Below are 17,220 nucleotides of genomic sequence, written 5' to 3' on the forward strand. Positions count from 1 at the left end.
CGCTGAAATCCCGTTACGATTATTCGCGCGCGCGCACGCCGCGTTTCAATTCTCGAGCATTATAAACCATCATAATGCCTCTATATTTCGCACATTATCCACTTTTGTGAGTCGTAAATCGATCTTACGCAAGGCATCCCGCGTCTATCGCTTATCGACACTGTAGCTGTGACGTTATCACAGTAGCCGGCAGATTATTTCCCGCGGATTGCTTGCAGAACCAATGCGGCACGTAAAGGCGGAGCTGTTACAACATGAGAAGGACATGGACGAAGACGACGACCTCGATCTCGATGAGGACCGCCGGCGGGGTGAGCATTCCTTTCATACGATGCAGCACCACCCTCATCATCACCATCAGCCATACGGCAGTGACAATCACCTAAAGGACGAGGGCATCAAACCGGATTGTAGCACGGGTGGCGTGCCAATCCCCGCAACGAAGCCCAAGATCTGGTCGCTCGCGGACACGGCGGCCTGTAAGACACCACCACCACCCACACACCCGCATCATCAGCATTACCACCTGCATCACCAGCAGCACTACGGCCAGCAACAGCAACAGCAGCAACAACAACATCACGTGGCCAACCAAGGCCATCATCATCATTCCCAACAACCTTGGTTGGGTCCGAGTAGTACGGGGGGTGGTGCAGGAGGTGGTGCGAGCGGAGGTAGTCTCGGAAGCTCGTTCGCACTGCCTTCGTCGGCAGGGATGAGCCCTACGGCGGCAGCGACGACGCCATACTCGGGCGCAGTTGCACGATATGGGGGTTTCTTGTCGTCTTCGTCCGGTGGTCAACTCCATTACAACCCGAACGCGTCGTCGGGCACGAGCGCGGCTACGTCCTCGTCAGCGGCAGCGGCGGCGGGGTTTCCCGAAGTTGGTACGGATACTCCACCCCAAACGCCGCCCAACATGAAGGTGGCTACGCCGAATGGAGTGATCCAGCCACCACCGGGCGGTTACTGCCCTGGTGGCAACGCAGCCACGAGTAACGGCAACCCCAGCAATCCCTACAGTGCAAATCATCCTGGCGGCGGTGGCGGTGGCGGTGGCGGAGGTGGTTACCTGTCGACGAACTCGGGTTCGACCAGCAGCACATCGTCCTACAGTTCGAGGATGCAGAGTTCGCCGCACAAAGACTTTTCACCAGTCGCCCAGAACTCCATCCTGCATCAGCATCAGACTACTGCCAGTCTGCCGCCCACGGAAGCCACCACCGCTTTCAAACCGTTCTACAAAGGGTAAGTGTGAACGATTTGACGACGTTTCAGTATCGATTGTATTTCCCGGTTCAAGAAACTGAGAAGGGAGAGGATGTTAATTGGATGATGAATCGCGATTAGAGCGAAGATAGATTTGTATACGAGCGAAATAAGAGATTTACTGATTCACCTGAAAACCTACAACGAAAACTCAGGACGTGTGTCTTCTTTTGCAGCTCGCAGTCGATGGGTAGCGGCTTTGTGTCACCGGTCTAAGATGAAGATCAGAATGAATATTCGGAGCAATCATCGCGTTTCTCAAAGTAAGTCACTGTCAGAGCTATTTCCTTACGATCTCCGTTCTCTTCTCTTCTTTTTTTGCCTCGCGACGACACTCCTCATCTTTACGCGAACAATATGTTTGTACGCGCGTCGGGAGACCTCAGCTACAGAAGAATCGACTTAAGATTCTGGGTCATGCCCCGTATACTACTACGACCGCGTTAATATCGGCAGCGAGCGATGTGTCCGTAATTTACTTTCGGCTGTAAAAAGAGGAGCCTCGACGGGACATGCAGAGAGGGGCAGAGGAAAGGAGGAAGGGGGGAGGATGAGGGGACAGAAAAGGTAAGTTGTTCGAAGCAACGGTACATGACCGGCTTATCAGCACGAAAATCGATACAACGATTCTCGCTTGTGCGAAGAACGAGAGGCGAAAGGCGTACACCGGTCGAACTGGTGTGCTGCCCCGTTGCGCTAAACTCGTGGCGCACACACCTCGGGACAACATCGCGGAACAATCGATAAGAAATTAATATCCGGCGTGTCGATTGGGTCGTTAAGGCCGGGCGACCCGAGTTGAAATAATAATGGCATCGGACACCGAGAGTAGCGTGTGGGCAGCTTCGCGGTACGGGTCCACGAGGGAGAGAGGGACGCAGATAGAGAAATAGGGAGAAGGAGGCTATCGCCACCTCCTTGACAGTGACAAATGGACGGAGATTTCAATCAGTGAATGGAATCACCACTGGCTAACCGCGTCTTTCTCTCGCCACGCCGTAGTCGACTGTAGGCTTTTATGCGCGCGCGCGTGCGTGTGCGACTGTGTTTAAGTGTGCGCGCCTCTACGTGTGTTGGAACAGCGTACTCTCGGACACACCTCAACCTGTCGCGTTAGTGACCGAACTCTCCGGTCCAGTCTCGCGTTTAGGTCTCATGCTCAAGATCTCCTTGCCGGCGAGCTCAGATTAACCATAAGACGCGCCTCGAGGCGTCGCAAGAGAAAGAGAGAGAAATGGAGAAGCCAGAACGTTGTTTGCGCGCAGCAATGTTCTCGTAAACAACAATTATACGTATCACACGGAATAAATTATTTACTCATATATCAATTTTTATCGCACGTTGTGTATCAATTTTTATGCATCAAATATAGAAACGATCGTGTTCTTCGTCAAAGATTCGTGAGAAAAAGGTGCAATTTCATCATGAAAATTCGATTGAAAACGAGCAAAGCAGCCGATCGTAAAGACCGCATTAATGCACGTTGCTGTACATCGTGCGCGATTCGATAAGCCGGCAGGAAGACGGAAAAGCGGTTATCCGCGATAGTCGAGAGACGATCGTTAGACCGTCTGAGGAAAGAGCCAGTCTTCGTCTCATTCATGAGCGTGGATAAAAGGACGGGAGGAGGAGGAGGAGAAGGAGGAGAAGGAGGAGGGCGGCCGAAACGGCTGTTCTCTCGTTTCCTTACAAACGATTCGCGGGATTCATCTCCAGGGCTTACCTGCGTCTCGCTCTATTCTTCTTGGTGAATCTCCCGAGGCATTCGTAATGCTCGCGGTGCGAGCGCGACGAGTCTCCAAACGTTATCTGATTCTTCGGAATCGTAAAAGAAGCCCCCTGCTCCCTTCGTAAAGACGATTTCCCGGATTTCCTCAACGCCGCGATTCGAGAGCGGTTCGAGCAAAGCGGCACTCACGAGAGAGTGCCCTTCTCCCTCTATCCCGACGAGAATCTGCTCGACAAGATCGAGAGTGTCGCATGAAAAGCGCGTTTAACCGTAAATGTGGATAACGGTAGGATCGAACTGGTATAACGAGCTTTATTTCGCTCTGTGCATCGAACGAGCGTCCGATAATCGCGCTTACACGTTACGTTACGCGCGGTACTATCAGAATGACGATTGTGAATCCACGCGATAAATTAAGAATGAGCGAGGGAATCGTGTTCGGTTGTTTACCACTCTCGCCTGCTGCGAGACGAGATGACGAAGTGAATCGGGAGGATCACCAGGTTTGTGTGGAGAGGATGTGCTGCCACGCATCGGCTGCGGCTGGACGATGTCCGTCGTCGTTGTCTTTGTAGGATGCCAGAACGCGGACGCGAGTAGAAAGGCGACGAGGGTAAGCGAGCGGAGGAGGATAAAGACGGGGAGGAGGGTCTTTTCGGAGGGAACCGGGTGTTAGCCGGTACTGTCTTATCTTGTGGCGATCTGATCCTAATTTATAGCCGCGTTCCAAATAAACTAGTTTTCGCTGTCGTCACCTCGCCTCCTTTTCTCCCAAGTATATATATATGTACATATACATATACATTTATATATATATATATATATATATATATATATATATATATGTACATATGTGCATACATGTATACTTGTGTGTATACTGAACGCGTCGGTGCGTTCGCAGCTCGGGCGCACTTATAATGCCACCCTCTGCCCACCTCACGATCCGGCACCCGCTCTTCTCAATCCGCGGACCATCTCTCGATCTCCTCTCTCCCTTCCCCCTCGCCTACCCTATTGCACGCAGGCAAGTATATACAAGTGTGTGTGTGTGAGTCGCAGGGTCGCGCGAGACACAGTGCCTTTTGTAGCACCTACTACCAGGTAGATTTGGTACCTCTTTCCCCTACCATTCCCCTTACGACGACCCCGCCGACGAATATGTGGGCGAGAAGAGGACGAGAGGGACAGAGAGAAGCATAGAACACAAAGAAGGCTTCCGGTCAGAAGTGAAGTCCTCTCGATGTCCGTGCCCTATAATTGCCAATTAGCGCGGGGACGTTTAATCGTCGTTTAGGACGGCCGGGACACGCTCGATCCCGGGCGGACCGGCCGGCTCCTTCCTCCCCTCGGAGCCCCTGGGCCTGCCTCCAACCATCCCCCCGTCCTCGCCGTGCAGACCTAACGATATTTACACGATCTCACGGCATCTGCATAAAATTCGCGACCACCATGCACCCGTGGTCCGCCTCGGAGGCGAGAGGATAGGCGATCTTTTTAACGGCTTCGAGATTCCGGACGGTGGGGATTCAGGTGTCTCCTTAATAAATCCTCGAACACGTCGTCGCGGTTTCCCCGAGTCCTCCTCCCGCTCCTTCGCCTCGTCGTCTCAGGGACCTCGCTCTCGCCTCTCATCTCTCTCGCTCTCTTCCTCCCTCTCGAGGGAGAGGACCCGTCGTCGCCGATGTGCCTGCTTTGAGAAACGCGCGCGTTTGCGGAATTCCCAAGGTACGGTCGTTTCGTCAGACGATACGCTCGCTCGTCGTGCGCCGCGTCCTTCTTTGTCCTCGACCTCCATATCCCCGAGGTTGTCTCGCATTTATCGCGCGTATCGCGCTCGCGGTATCAGCACGATCCCGGATCGTGAGATCTCCCGGATCGAAACGGTAGCCCGGGTTCACGGTTCCCAGATGCGCGCTGCTTGGACGGGGCCCCGCCGCTACCTGGGTAATCGGAGAGCCCCGCCGGAAGGCACGCATCGTCGCCTCCTCGACCCTGACGCGGCGAGGCGTCCACTATCATTCATGTGATTTCGTGACTCCACCGGCCCGACCGACCCAACGAGACCGGCACGGATGCAAATGTTATTGATTGGGAATAAAAACGCAGCCCGTAGTCGCGCGGTCACTCTGTTCCCATCTTTTTCCCCCGTTTCTGTCCCCTGAATATAAATTGACACGTTAACTCTGAAATCGAACAGATACATATATCGCAGAGAGGAGGAAGGAAGGGGAGAAGGAAAGTTGAGATACTATCTCAACTTATTAAAAAAAATGACGCTCGCCTCTCGCTATCGTGATCGCGCTCGCATGCGCGTAAAAAGTTTTGCAGACGAGATGGCTCGTTATCCTTACGCCCTATCCTTATGCACATTACTGCATAAACAGTTCGCCGGTCGTCGTATACTTAACGGGATTATTAATAAAGTTATAAAACAAACAGACTCGCTTGCTTGCTTCCTCCCCCACTCATTCATCCTTCTTACTCTCTTTCTCTCTCTCCCTTGTTCTCCCGGTACATTATAATTAAATCATTATTAAAACGCGTACACGTCGTTGAGTTTCCGAGGGAATAATTCGCGTCGATATACACGAGGAATGCTATGCCCCTTCCTCATAAACGGGAGAGGAGAAAAACGCGTAATGTAAGGCGAGCGTACGCAGAGCCCATCAACGTGAGTTATTATTAAAATTTCCCGCAGGCTCGGTTGCTTTCGCTGAATTAATGATTGTTTGCTGTTTATAATTTCATGCCGGGCCGTCTGCTGTATTATGCACGCCATTGCGGCGGTATCGAGACACGAGGGATCAGCAATAATATAATAATTACACGATGGCACACACACGCGGTCATTACGCGAGCTGTTCGCGATATCCGGCAGAGAACTCACAGAAAACTTGCGGGAATAATGAAATCCGTGTTGTCTCTCATTTATATAATATCGAATTTCATCGTCATTTCTCTCTCTCTCTCTCTTTTAGAGGTCTTTTAAGAGCCTGGCTGCTGGTCTATGGAATGATCTGCCGCATGACAGATCTTCCGACTCAGTTGCAGGTTTTAGGAACAAATTATATAACTACCTTAGTAGTTATATAATTTGTTTACGCCAAGTACTTCAATATCGCATGACGACATTGAAGTACTTGGCGTGCCCGGATCACATTAAAACGTCCTGTCCTACCTATAAGAGACACAAAATCATTTGCGAGTCATTATTGAAAATCATGAAGATACAAGATACAATACAAATCAAGATATTGTACAAATTTACAAGAATACATGACCACTGCGATCCGGGCACGCCAAGTACTTCAATGTCGTCATGCGATAAGAGAGAATGCATGGTAAACGTTTGGGTAAAATACTCAAACTGCTTCTAGATACTTGGCTAGTTAATTATTGATTTCATATTTAGTTTTGAGTTTTGACAAGTTGGGAGTTTTTATGTACTTGGCGTATATTTTTTCTTTTTTTAAAAAGGTTTTTTAGGGATTTTATTTTATTTTTGTTATTCCGTACATGAGTACTATTATTATCTTTTATTTTATTTTATTCCTATATATTCTTGTATATCGAGTACTGCCATTGTACATGAGTACTATTATTATCTTTTATTTTATTTCATTCTTATATATTCTTTTATATGGAGTACTGCATTGTATCGATATTTGCTTCTACTGTTGTATAATTGTTATGTATTAATTTTTGGTCAAGCGCTTGAGGGGACTTGTCCCAGAGTGCAAATAAACGTCTATCTATCTCCCTCCCTCCGTCCCTCTCTTCCTTCCCTTTTTTTCTTGATGCCTCGTTCTAATAATCGTATGTCATGCGTGTCGATTGACACACGAGATCTCCGCGTCTTCACCTCCTCGCCGCGATAAAATTCAAGGTTGGGAAAGTTACTTTTTAAAAGGAACGCGTTACCGTTACCGTTACTTTCGGTAAAAAGTAACTCGTTACCGTTAGTTAAAAGTAACGATAAAAAAATCGTCACTTTTCGTTACTTTTTCCTTAATATTTATCCTTACCGTATAATGTGAAAAACGGCACTTTATCCGTACAAACACGGGTCTTTCAAGTCCGATAATTTTTCACTTATTTAAAGTGGTTCAAAATATCGGAAATAATTCATGAACATACTTTCAAGTTTATAAAACAAAAGTTACCGAAGAATAAATGAACGAATAAGTGCGAAATCGCTCGAATTCAAAAGATTCAGGTTTGTACAATAAGGGTTAAGACAGAGTTATAAGAAAGAATGATAACGCAGAATATACCAGTTAGTCAAAAAATTGTTCGCTCAGTAATTGGTGTTTATGATCGGATTATACCTTCAGATTTATAATCTAGAGGAATGTACCAATAGCACTAAGCACTTTTTTTTTTGAACGTTGTTTATTTAGACTTTATACCATTACATTTGATTACAAATAATAAACAAAATTTCTTCCGTTACAAATGAATTATGCTTCTGCGGGCATCTAAGGTACTCTCGGAAGACGTACCTGTATGTGATTTAATAACTTATAGCGTAAATGTATTAATGTGAGTACAATAACTAGGGCTGCGTTATGATATAATCGTTCTGATGTTTTGCCAATAAAAAAAGGTTGTACCCAAAACATTTGGCAGACTTATTTCTTACGAGTGGTTTTTGTAAAATTTAAATAGATATTATGAATATATATATCGTCATTTGACGGGTTTTGTTCGCTAGATGGGTGTTAGCCACCAATATTTCTTTGTATTTAAGCGGTGGGTATCCTTTCTATCACGTGTCGCACATGCGAAGCTGTATTCGAGGTCGTTTCCGTCCACCGAGCAGTCTGTTCGGGGTTCGAAATTAAGTTTTTTGTTTCTTTTGTGCCTTTTTGCATGATAGATTATCGGGATATTATTTTTATCTTGGATATAGTTGTTAACGTCTAAATAAAGAAACGCTTCAGGGGGCATGAATCCCGTTTTAATTGTCCTTTCAAAATATTAGGGGTTCGGATATAGTGCGCTATTGATTAAATTATTGTTAGTAATGTTTCTTATATTCGCAAAATAGTCTCTGGTTCATTTTAAGATAAAATTATCTATTCTACTGATGTTAGCTGTGTCGTAAAGCCTTGCGTTATTTACTTTTCGTTTGTATTCGTGCTCAGGAAGATTATTTAAGCCAGTACAAATTCTCAAACATTTCCTTTCGAATTTACGGATCTCCTCCTCCATTACTGAAGGGCCGATATTATACCATATCGGACAGCTGTATGTAATGACGGGCCTGATTAATAGCTGATAGCATAATAATTTAATTTTTGTATGTAGATAACTGGAATAAAAGAGTCTCTTATGTAGGAAGAATGCTTTCTTTGCTTTCTCTAGTTGTATTTTTATATGATCATTAAATTGCATGCGCTCGTCTAAGTTTATGCCTAGATATTTTACGCTTGTTTTGTGAGGGATTGTCTCTCCTTCTTCCTCTCGATCAATAAGTTTAAAAGACTTATAATACTTTTTGACAATTCTATTCGCATTTTGCAGTCGTGTCCTAAATAAGATCGATTCGCACTTGCCGACATTGATACCCAATTTCCATTGATTATAATAATTTTTTAATACAGTTAGGGTTTTTTGTAACGTTGCTTGGATTCTCGAGGGCCATTCGTCCCCATGGTAAAAAACTAAATCGTTGACGTATGCAATCGTTTTGACGTTTCCGTTTGACCGTATCTTGATCTTGTCATGCACGTCCGACGTGTATATGTTAAAGAGTGTAGGAGCGTTCACAGTGCCCTGTTGGAGTCCGTTGCGGATGTTAAAATCTTTGGTCGATAGATTTTCACCGAGACTCGTATGGAACGAGCGCCCGCTGATCATGTTCCAGATCATATGCACTAGGTCAGGTGGAAATTTTTTCTCGGTTAGTTTGACTATGAGCCCCTCGTGCCACACTGAGTCGAACGCTTTTTCGATATCAATCAGGCATGCTCCTACACATTTTTTTCCATTCATATCCCAACAAATATCAGATGTGAATTTGTTAATCGCGTGTATTGTGGAGTGTTTCGCGCGAAATCCAAATTGGTTATCTGGGATGATATTTAAGTCATAGCATACTTTTACCATGGCATCATTTATTATCATTTCGAATACTTTACTGATATTCGGTAAAAGGCTAATGGGTCTGTAATTTAAGGGGTACGAAGGGTCCTTTTTTTTAAGATGGCGACTACTTTTGCCTTTTTCCAGTACTCGGGAAAATGCTTATAATTTAACAGGTTGTTAAACAAAATAGTATAATATCTAACTATTTTGTCTGGCAAATGTTTCAACACAATATTTGGGATTCCGTCGAGTCCGGATGATTTTTTGTTATTTAGTTTATTAAATTTTCGCTTAACCGCCGCGAAGTGTGTAAAATATTTGTACGGATGCACTTCTGCCACTGGGGCGTCCGCTTTATTAGTTGCATTAAAGCAGCAAAGGGTCGCGTCTATAGAATCAAGCATCGTTAGGTCGGTGATAATATTTCGGGCTTCTCTTATTACTTTGGCGTCGTGTTCGTTATTCGGATTGACGTTGATCTTATCATTTACATTCGCAAAGAAGGCTCCGATCACGTTCATTTTATCATCGATGTTGTTCACCACGAGCTCGTCATTGTCATTTATCGGGAACGCTTCCGTTTGTATGCCCTGGCGATCTAAGTCCCTTGATCGGTGCGGGGGATCTTCAGTTCCGCGATTCCGGCAGCGTTTTTTTTTTCGAAAAATCTTGTTTACGAGTGGAAACATGCGCGTTGAGTCGTTCTTGGGTATCCGTTTGATTTTATTCATCCAAAATTCGCTGATGGATCTGGCTAGTTCTTCTTTCAACGCATCGTTTATTCTTGTTAGCGAACATTTTAATGCTAATACTATATACGGATCACTGTTGTGCCAGTACCGCTGTTCCCTGTGTAGTCGCGACAGTGCTTGGCTTTTCAATTTGTGTAAGTTACGGATATCTCTATTAATGTATGCATCCGTGCTGTTACTGCTATTGGCTCGGGGGATTTTTTTTTCCATAGTATCGCGGGTTTTTTCGTCTAGGATTTTGAGGTATGCCAAGATCTCTGGTTTGGTCAAGTTCCGATCCGCGGGGATGTCAAATTTGCATGTTTCGCACATTAATTCCATAAAAGACTCCCAATCTGTTTTTGCAAAATTATAAGCGATCCCTTTGTTTTAGTCCACATAGCACTAAGCACTCACTCAACTATTGTGTGCGCTGATGATGCGACCAATGACTTATTTGCCTCGGTCTCCCTTAAGCCTATTACACAATGCAAAGGAACAGGCAACAGGAATAGGGAATGACCAATTTTGATCGCGTTATACGGATGACCAAATCGAGCAACGCGATTGGCTATTTCCTGTTCCTGTTGCATGTTACCTACCATTGTGTCTCCGGCCTTATAGTGTGCGATGTGAATTCTCCATTTTGAGACCGGTTCATAAAAATGTATTAAAAAGTAACGATAAAGTAACTGTCAATTTCGTTATCGTTACGAAAGAAAGAGTAACGCCGTTATTATTTCGTTACAAATAGAGAAAAGTAACGGCGTTACCAAATCATTACCGAAATAAAGTAACGAAAACGATAACGGCGTTAAAAGTAACGCGTTACTTCCCAACCCTGTTAAAATTACATCATCACGTCGAATGATCCTTCGGAGGGCTCGCGGTAATCGACGATTGCACATAAAGGATCATCAGTCGCGAGTGCCGGTGGCATTAAGAGGATCTTAATCAGCAGCGCGTCGATGATCTTGAATGTTCAAACGCGGATCTATCGGGGGCGCGTATAAAGATATTATTTGCGAATAGACACGACTGCAATTAATCCGCCAGCTCGCAAATTACGGGGTCGCTGTCTGATAGGCGTGTGCGCGTACGTGAACGTTCTTGACGCCTTTAACCCGCAGGACTGTTTCATAACTTTCGCCCCGTTAGAGATAGTGGGAAATGGATAAACAGGTTTCCACCCATAGAGCGCGCCGAGAGGATCGACCGGCGTGATCGACGCAGCCTCGCGCGCTTACAAAAAGGAAAGGCGCGTCGATTCTGGCAAAACGGCGAGATGAATCGAACATTACCGCCTCATCTTTGTCAATAATTCGGGCAGAGAAATCGGTGTTTTACGTTAACGACAATTACGAGCAACCAGGCGTAACGCACGCGGCTGGTTTTTTCCGCATGCGTGCTTGTGCGATCGATTACGCGTCTCTCGAATTTCGCGATTCGATTTTTCTGTTCCGCCGTATTATCAAATGGCAAGGTCACCCGCCCGATGTTGCCGATAATAGCTGTCGTGATAAAAATGCCGTCGTGAGACGTTCTTATCGTCCAGATAGATCGTCCGGAGTTTCGTAACGACCAACGGTGAACGGGAACGCGGCACGATCGCGGCGCACAAATGATAATCGCGGATGGTTTATTGCCCATGCAGCAATGGTGCGCTGTACGCATGTAACATTTAGATGTCACGCCGCAGAAACGACTTTCGAAACGACTCGCCGCATAATCGCGCGACATTCGTCATCCGGACGAACGACGAAAGCGCGCGTCATTTCGCGGTTCGACGGACAGGACGAATGAAGCGGGAAGAAGAGGGTGAGACGTACCAGGGAGAGGCACACGACAGACCAACAGAGAATAGAGAGCTCGTGTGTGTTGTTCGTTTTGAAATTTACGCCAGTCCGCGCGAGTGTGTCAGTTCCGGACACATACGCCCAAATGGATATTGGCGTCCCGTTTAATCGCGGAGATTCCCTCCTCTCGGCGTTACCGAGCGCGTTGTCGCGCGTATCCGCGCGATTGCTCGACGAACCACGACCGATTCGAACGCATTCGCCGTTGTAGCGTTGCGCGAGTATCGATCAATGTTATCCGGAAATGCGTTATCCGCGATGCAATCCTGCGGGTGGTATCGAAGACCTAAAATCCTAAATCCTTCTGTCGATCTCGATTAAATGCAATTAATGTCAAGTCGTAGATTAATTAATCGAATACGGACTGCATCTTTCTTCGTGATAAATCTAGCACTCGAATCTGTGATTTATTAGCCGAACGCCGCAAAGTATTCACACTTCAAGTTTCGCGGCCTCGCCGCGTAAGGAAAGCGAAAAAGTTAATTCGAAAAATGCCGCGGAACTAACATGTTCCGAGGGATAATTAGTATCGATACAGTATCGATTACGATCGCTTGAAATCGTGACTAACGTAACTCGCACGATCCTCGTACAGCAACTACACGACACACGAGCATGTGCACGGTAAAAGTTGTACCGGTTGTACTAATGTTGTATATCGACACGCAAATCGGTCTTGTCTATAGAGAGATATAGGTAATTCCGGGATAGATGGCCACACGGGAGAGATGACCAATCGCTCTAGCTTTCGCTACTGACCGTTGTCACAGCTGTGTCGATTTGTTATCACTAACGTATGCAAAGTCCCGTTGATCAGAATCGACTAGCTAAAGTCTCCGTAAATGAGAGAGAGAGAAAGAAATGACGATCATGTCTCATCCGATCTAAAAATGCGGAATCGCCAATCCGCAATTGAGCGTAAATCCTTACACGTAGTGCAGATTCTGACTTTTCTACATTGGAATTCACGTGGCACGTTGCTGTTAAGATGGTTCTCGGTACTGAATTCGTTTGGTTGATTTAAAAGCGAAAATCATCATCGATGATCCTAGAAAACGTTTTTGATGGATAACTATGAAGTATCCGTAATCGCCGACCAATAACAGCCAATGGTAATGACCACCGAGTGAACGACATGTTTTGTAATAAGGATCGCGTTTTACCTCGTATGTCGCTTATCGTTTATTAACGTTAACTACTACACTGTAGTTACAGACGGCGGGGGTGGGACGGGCAAGATGATTATCCGTTAAAGACCACAAAACTAATCAGGCGATGCCTGATAATGAACCGGTTTCCGAACAGAGGTGCATCGGCGGATCTGAAATACAATAATCGAGTATCGATATAAGCGATAACCGGAATGTGGATCAGGTAACAATTCGATTACAAGCCCGCGAGCGGCATTATTGCGAAGAGAGCGATATCTCCCTTCAAACTGAATCATAAGAGGATCATAACTGAATCATCTCGGAATTTAGCAATCCCATTTCCTGTAAATTTCTCAATTTTGAGACTCGAGCAGTAACCTCGTCGCACGTTTGGATAATAAAATCGGGAAAACAAAAGTCGATGAATTTGGCTTCGTTAAAGATTCGCGATTGTCAGTGGCGATGTTTTTCGCATTGCGTCACACGGAAGCGTACTCGTGTTTTTTGAAATGCGGCCGCAATTGCTACAATTGCGTTCGATAATCCGTAACTGCCGACCTTCGTGACTTATTATGCGAGTGAGAGGTCGAAGCGCGACACGTGCGAGCGAGTATATCGCTCTACTGAGCATATGTGAAACACCCGACTGGTCGAATCGCAAACTTCGTCCTGAAATAACGTATTCCTTTTACGATGATGTGCACTAGCGGCGATTTCTCTTTCCGCAAAGTACACGAGATAGAGGAAAGAGAAGCACGGCGGCGCCGATCTAAGACCATTTCCATTTCTCTGTTGCAGGATAAAGCAGTGGCGCCACTGAGAAGAGGTCTCCGCGAGAGGAAGTCCTGCGACTGGACTGTAAATACGCGCTCCTTGAGTGGTACCGGGATTTATTAGCGTTATCTCGACCTCGCGTCAGGCCGAGAGGGAAGGAAAGAAGCGCGAAACGTAAAGAACGAGCGGAGGCAGGCAGTCAGGAAGGAAGGAAGGAAGGATGAAGGCAGAGTAAGGACGGTAGGATGTCGGGAAAGTGGTGGAGAGGAGGGTGGACGACTCTCTTCGAGATACATAAATCGTTCCCGGACCTCCGGAAGGCGCGACCTAGGAAAAGACGTACTGCGGGTGAAAAAGCGATCGGGGTGTGCAACGAGGAGAAGGAGGAAGAACAGGAGGAGAGAAAGGTGGAGACGGCTTAGAGGAGATTTAGGAATTAGGAGAATTACGTCAAAGTGCCTGCTTGCGCACGGCTACGTACGGCGAGACGACACCATCGGGGTCGCGGGGGTAAGAAGGAAGTATGAGAATCGCGCGAGATTTACGTCCGACGCGCTTCTTCTCGCTTGAATGCGTCGCAGGGAGCAAGAACCATACAGCAGCCGTATTCTTGATCAGTGACCATCGCAGTCACTAGCTTAAGCAAGAAACGCAAATGTGCGCTGACGAAACGCGCGGACTCGCCGAAGAATGAATGTTTCCAAGTTACCCGTTCAAGGCGACCGCAAGAATCCTCCGCGCCAGATCCTGGTCTACATCTTCATGATCTAGCTTCACGGAAGCTGCACACGGAACGTATGCGTGAACACGCGTGAGTCTCCCTTTAGTCATCGTCGATCAGCGTCGATCGTGCGGCGATTCCTCGTTCGGGAGACGAGTTTCTCGATGCACGTGGACTTGCCGATTCTGTAAATAAGGGATGAAGATCGTCCGTGGGGAAAGCCGCGTTGACGAACGCGTCGCACGCGTACAGATATATTAATACATACCTCCTCGGTGGAAGAGCAAATTCAGGATCCTGGATTCAGGATGTCGCGTCGCGAATGCATGGCGGGACGACGCGCCTCTTCCACGATATCGTGACTCACACGGGCAACGTGCAAGATAAGCGCTACTTTTTCTTCGTTATGTAGATACGGAGGTTTTTCTTTAAAAGTCGGTCGCTCGGGATCGCTCGTAACGCGGGGTGAGATTTCGCTGAAATGGATCATCACGAACGTGAAGCGATACCGAGGTCGACCAAGTTGCGCTCGCGCGCGGCATCGCGAGCATCGAGTGAAAGGGGGAGAGAGATGGCGAAGGAAAATACTTGATCTACCTGTTATAGGTTTAAAGCGAAAATAGGGGGGGGGGAAGACGGATCGCATGGCGCATTACAGCGCTACTATCGTTAACTTACCACTAACTCCTTTAATTATCCGAATGAAATATTAACGTATACCCGAATACCCGCATATAGAGATGGAATGATAAATAATACACCTACGCATCACGTACACATACACATATACACGGATACACGCGCGACACACACACACGGTGACACGCAAGTAACTCTAGGCTGTAGATCTTAAGGCTGTACCCACTACATCACGAAATTTTACCGGGGTGGACGCGTCTTGAGGATCCCGCAGAGAAAGAGAGAGAGAAAGAGAATCAGTTTCTCGCCGCAGAGAATAATAATAAAAAATACATCGCTACGTTACAAGTATAAAGTACACGGATAAACTCATGTACGTGGGCATCGTGCGAGAGTAAAGCTGGCGTACGCCCATAATAATAACGTTATCAGCAACAAGATAGAGAAAGAAACAGAAAGAAGGAGAGTGTTTCAATGAGAAGTTAAGAATGATAATCGTTGAGGATGAAGTTCATCCCCTTTCACGCGACAACGTGAACTGCCACATGTCTCGCGTCAAGACCGCAACGCTACCAGGACTAGTTCGCGTAACGTTATTGTTCTTGGTACACATGTTACACATGTTAATTGTAACACGATTGTTATGCATAATGGAAATAGTTATTCAATCATTTCTCATTTCTCTTATCAATTTTTTTGTGACACGAGCGTTTTACCTTCGTTGTCGATCAACGTATGGTATCGACGTTTTGCTTTCAAGTCGCGATAAGATTTTATTTAGAATTTTGGGAAAGCACATTACTCGTCATTATGGAGGGAGGGAAGGATACAGGATATAAGTGCTCGAAATTGTTGATATTTTTTTATATAATTACACGCGTATCGCGCCTTCTTGTGAAGACAAGTCCAGCCACTTATTGGAGAACGCGAGGAGCGCATTGCGACGCGTCCGCCTCGAGATTGTTCAGGCTACGATACAGTCGGGCCACGTCTTTAAGAAAAAGTAAAAGCGAGGGAAAAAAGGAAGGGTGGGAAGGGGAACAGAAAATCAACTATTATTTTGTACTTTGGCGTAGATGTAAATCGGGAGGCGGTGGAGGTAGGATGAATTAAAAAGAGTGCGCGCGAGTCGTCGTCGGCGGTATTGAGGGTGTGTCGAACATTGTACATTGTTTTGTAAATGAATACATTTATTTATATCTGTGATAAAAAAAGGCGGAGAGACGAGAGTTCACAACGTAAAGAAGAGGGAGAAGGGAGATGATAAGGCGCAAAGCATATAATCGGCGTGCACCACTTCAACGAATACGGTTGATGGTGTTCGCGTATTCGTTGACACACGTATATCATAGCATAATTATATAGATACTATTGTTCTTTGTAAATAACCAGCAGGGAAGTAGAGTTGCGCAGGGAACGAGGTACGAGCGTTCCTCCGCTTCTCCTGCGATAGTTTAAGGCGCGAACGCGCGAGGGTGGAATAAAGAAGAAAACAAATTTATATATATATACATATATTATATAATAAATATTTATACATATATGTATAAATATATACATACATATATACATACATATATACATATATACATATAGTATATATATATATACACACACACAACGCACGTTTTGTGTACATTGTCGCACCCTCGTGAGAGAGAATTTATTTGTTGTGAATAGTACAGGTATGAATACTACGATATACAGATATACACTACGATTACTACATAGGTTTTATTCGCTTGTTCGTACGGATTCGAATTGTAAAGTAATTAAAATTGTACATAGTTCTGAATGTGAATATAAACAGAATATATCTATTATTACTGCAATCATTATTAATTATTATTATTAACGTCGACATATTATTATTATATATTATTTTATTATTAATATTATTATTAATATGTCTATTCTATCATTATGAATTCATATTATATTAAAAGGAAGACTATTATGTTGTACATGTTTTACGCTTCATAATTTCTTTCTCCGTCTACCTCGATATACCGCATTATGGAACATTATTCGGCGTTACCTTCCTCTTCGTTGGCGTTATTTGGCACACGAGGCGCCGAGGGATTTATGAATAAAGGACCACTTTAACGTCACAGCACGTTCATTGTCGTTCCAAGCAACCCAAATCAAATCGCAACACCATCCCTGACTCGATAATCGTCCTCACTCAAGATTCCCAGGCCGATCGATCAGATATCCGGCGACCGATATTTTGACCGGGACCCGAGGAGGCCAGGTT

General features: G+C 45.6%; 1 protein-coding gene across 1 annotated transcript in view; it reads left to right on the plus strand.

Moving 5' to 3' along the window:
• Nucleotides 1–16,795, plus strand: part of LOC105283707 (homeobox protein araucan) — a 45,963-nt gene extending 29,168 nt beyond the window's left edge. The window contains exons 5-7 of the mRNA XM_020033107.2: nucleotides 219–1,248; nucleotides 1,446–1,532; nucleotides 13,628–16,795. Coding sequence (XP_019888666.1) covers nucleotides 219–1,248; nucleotides 1,446–1,485 — 1,070 coding nt within the window. The 3' untranslated portion in view covers nucleotides 1,486–1,532; nucleotides 13,628–16,795. The remainder of the gene's footprint in view (nucleotides 1–218; nucleotides 1,249–1,445; nucleotides 1,533–13,627) is intronic.
• The last annotated feature ends 425 nt before the right edge of the window (nucleotides 16,796–17,220 follow it).

Source organism: Ooceraea biroi, chromosome 10, assembly GCF_003672135.1.
Source record: "Ooceraea biroi isolate clonal line C1 chromosome 10, Obir_v5.4, whole genome shotgun sequence".
In the NCBI taxonomy this organism is placed as follows: domain Eukaryota; kingdom Metazoa; phylum Arthropoda; class Insecta; order Hymenoptera; family Formicidae; genus Ooceraea; species Ooceraea biroi.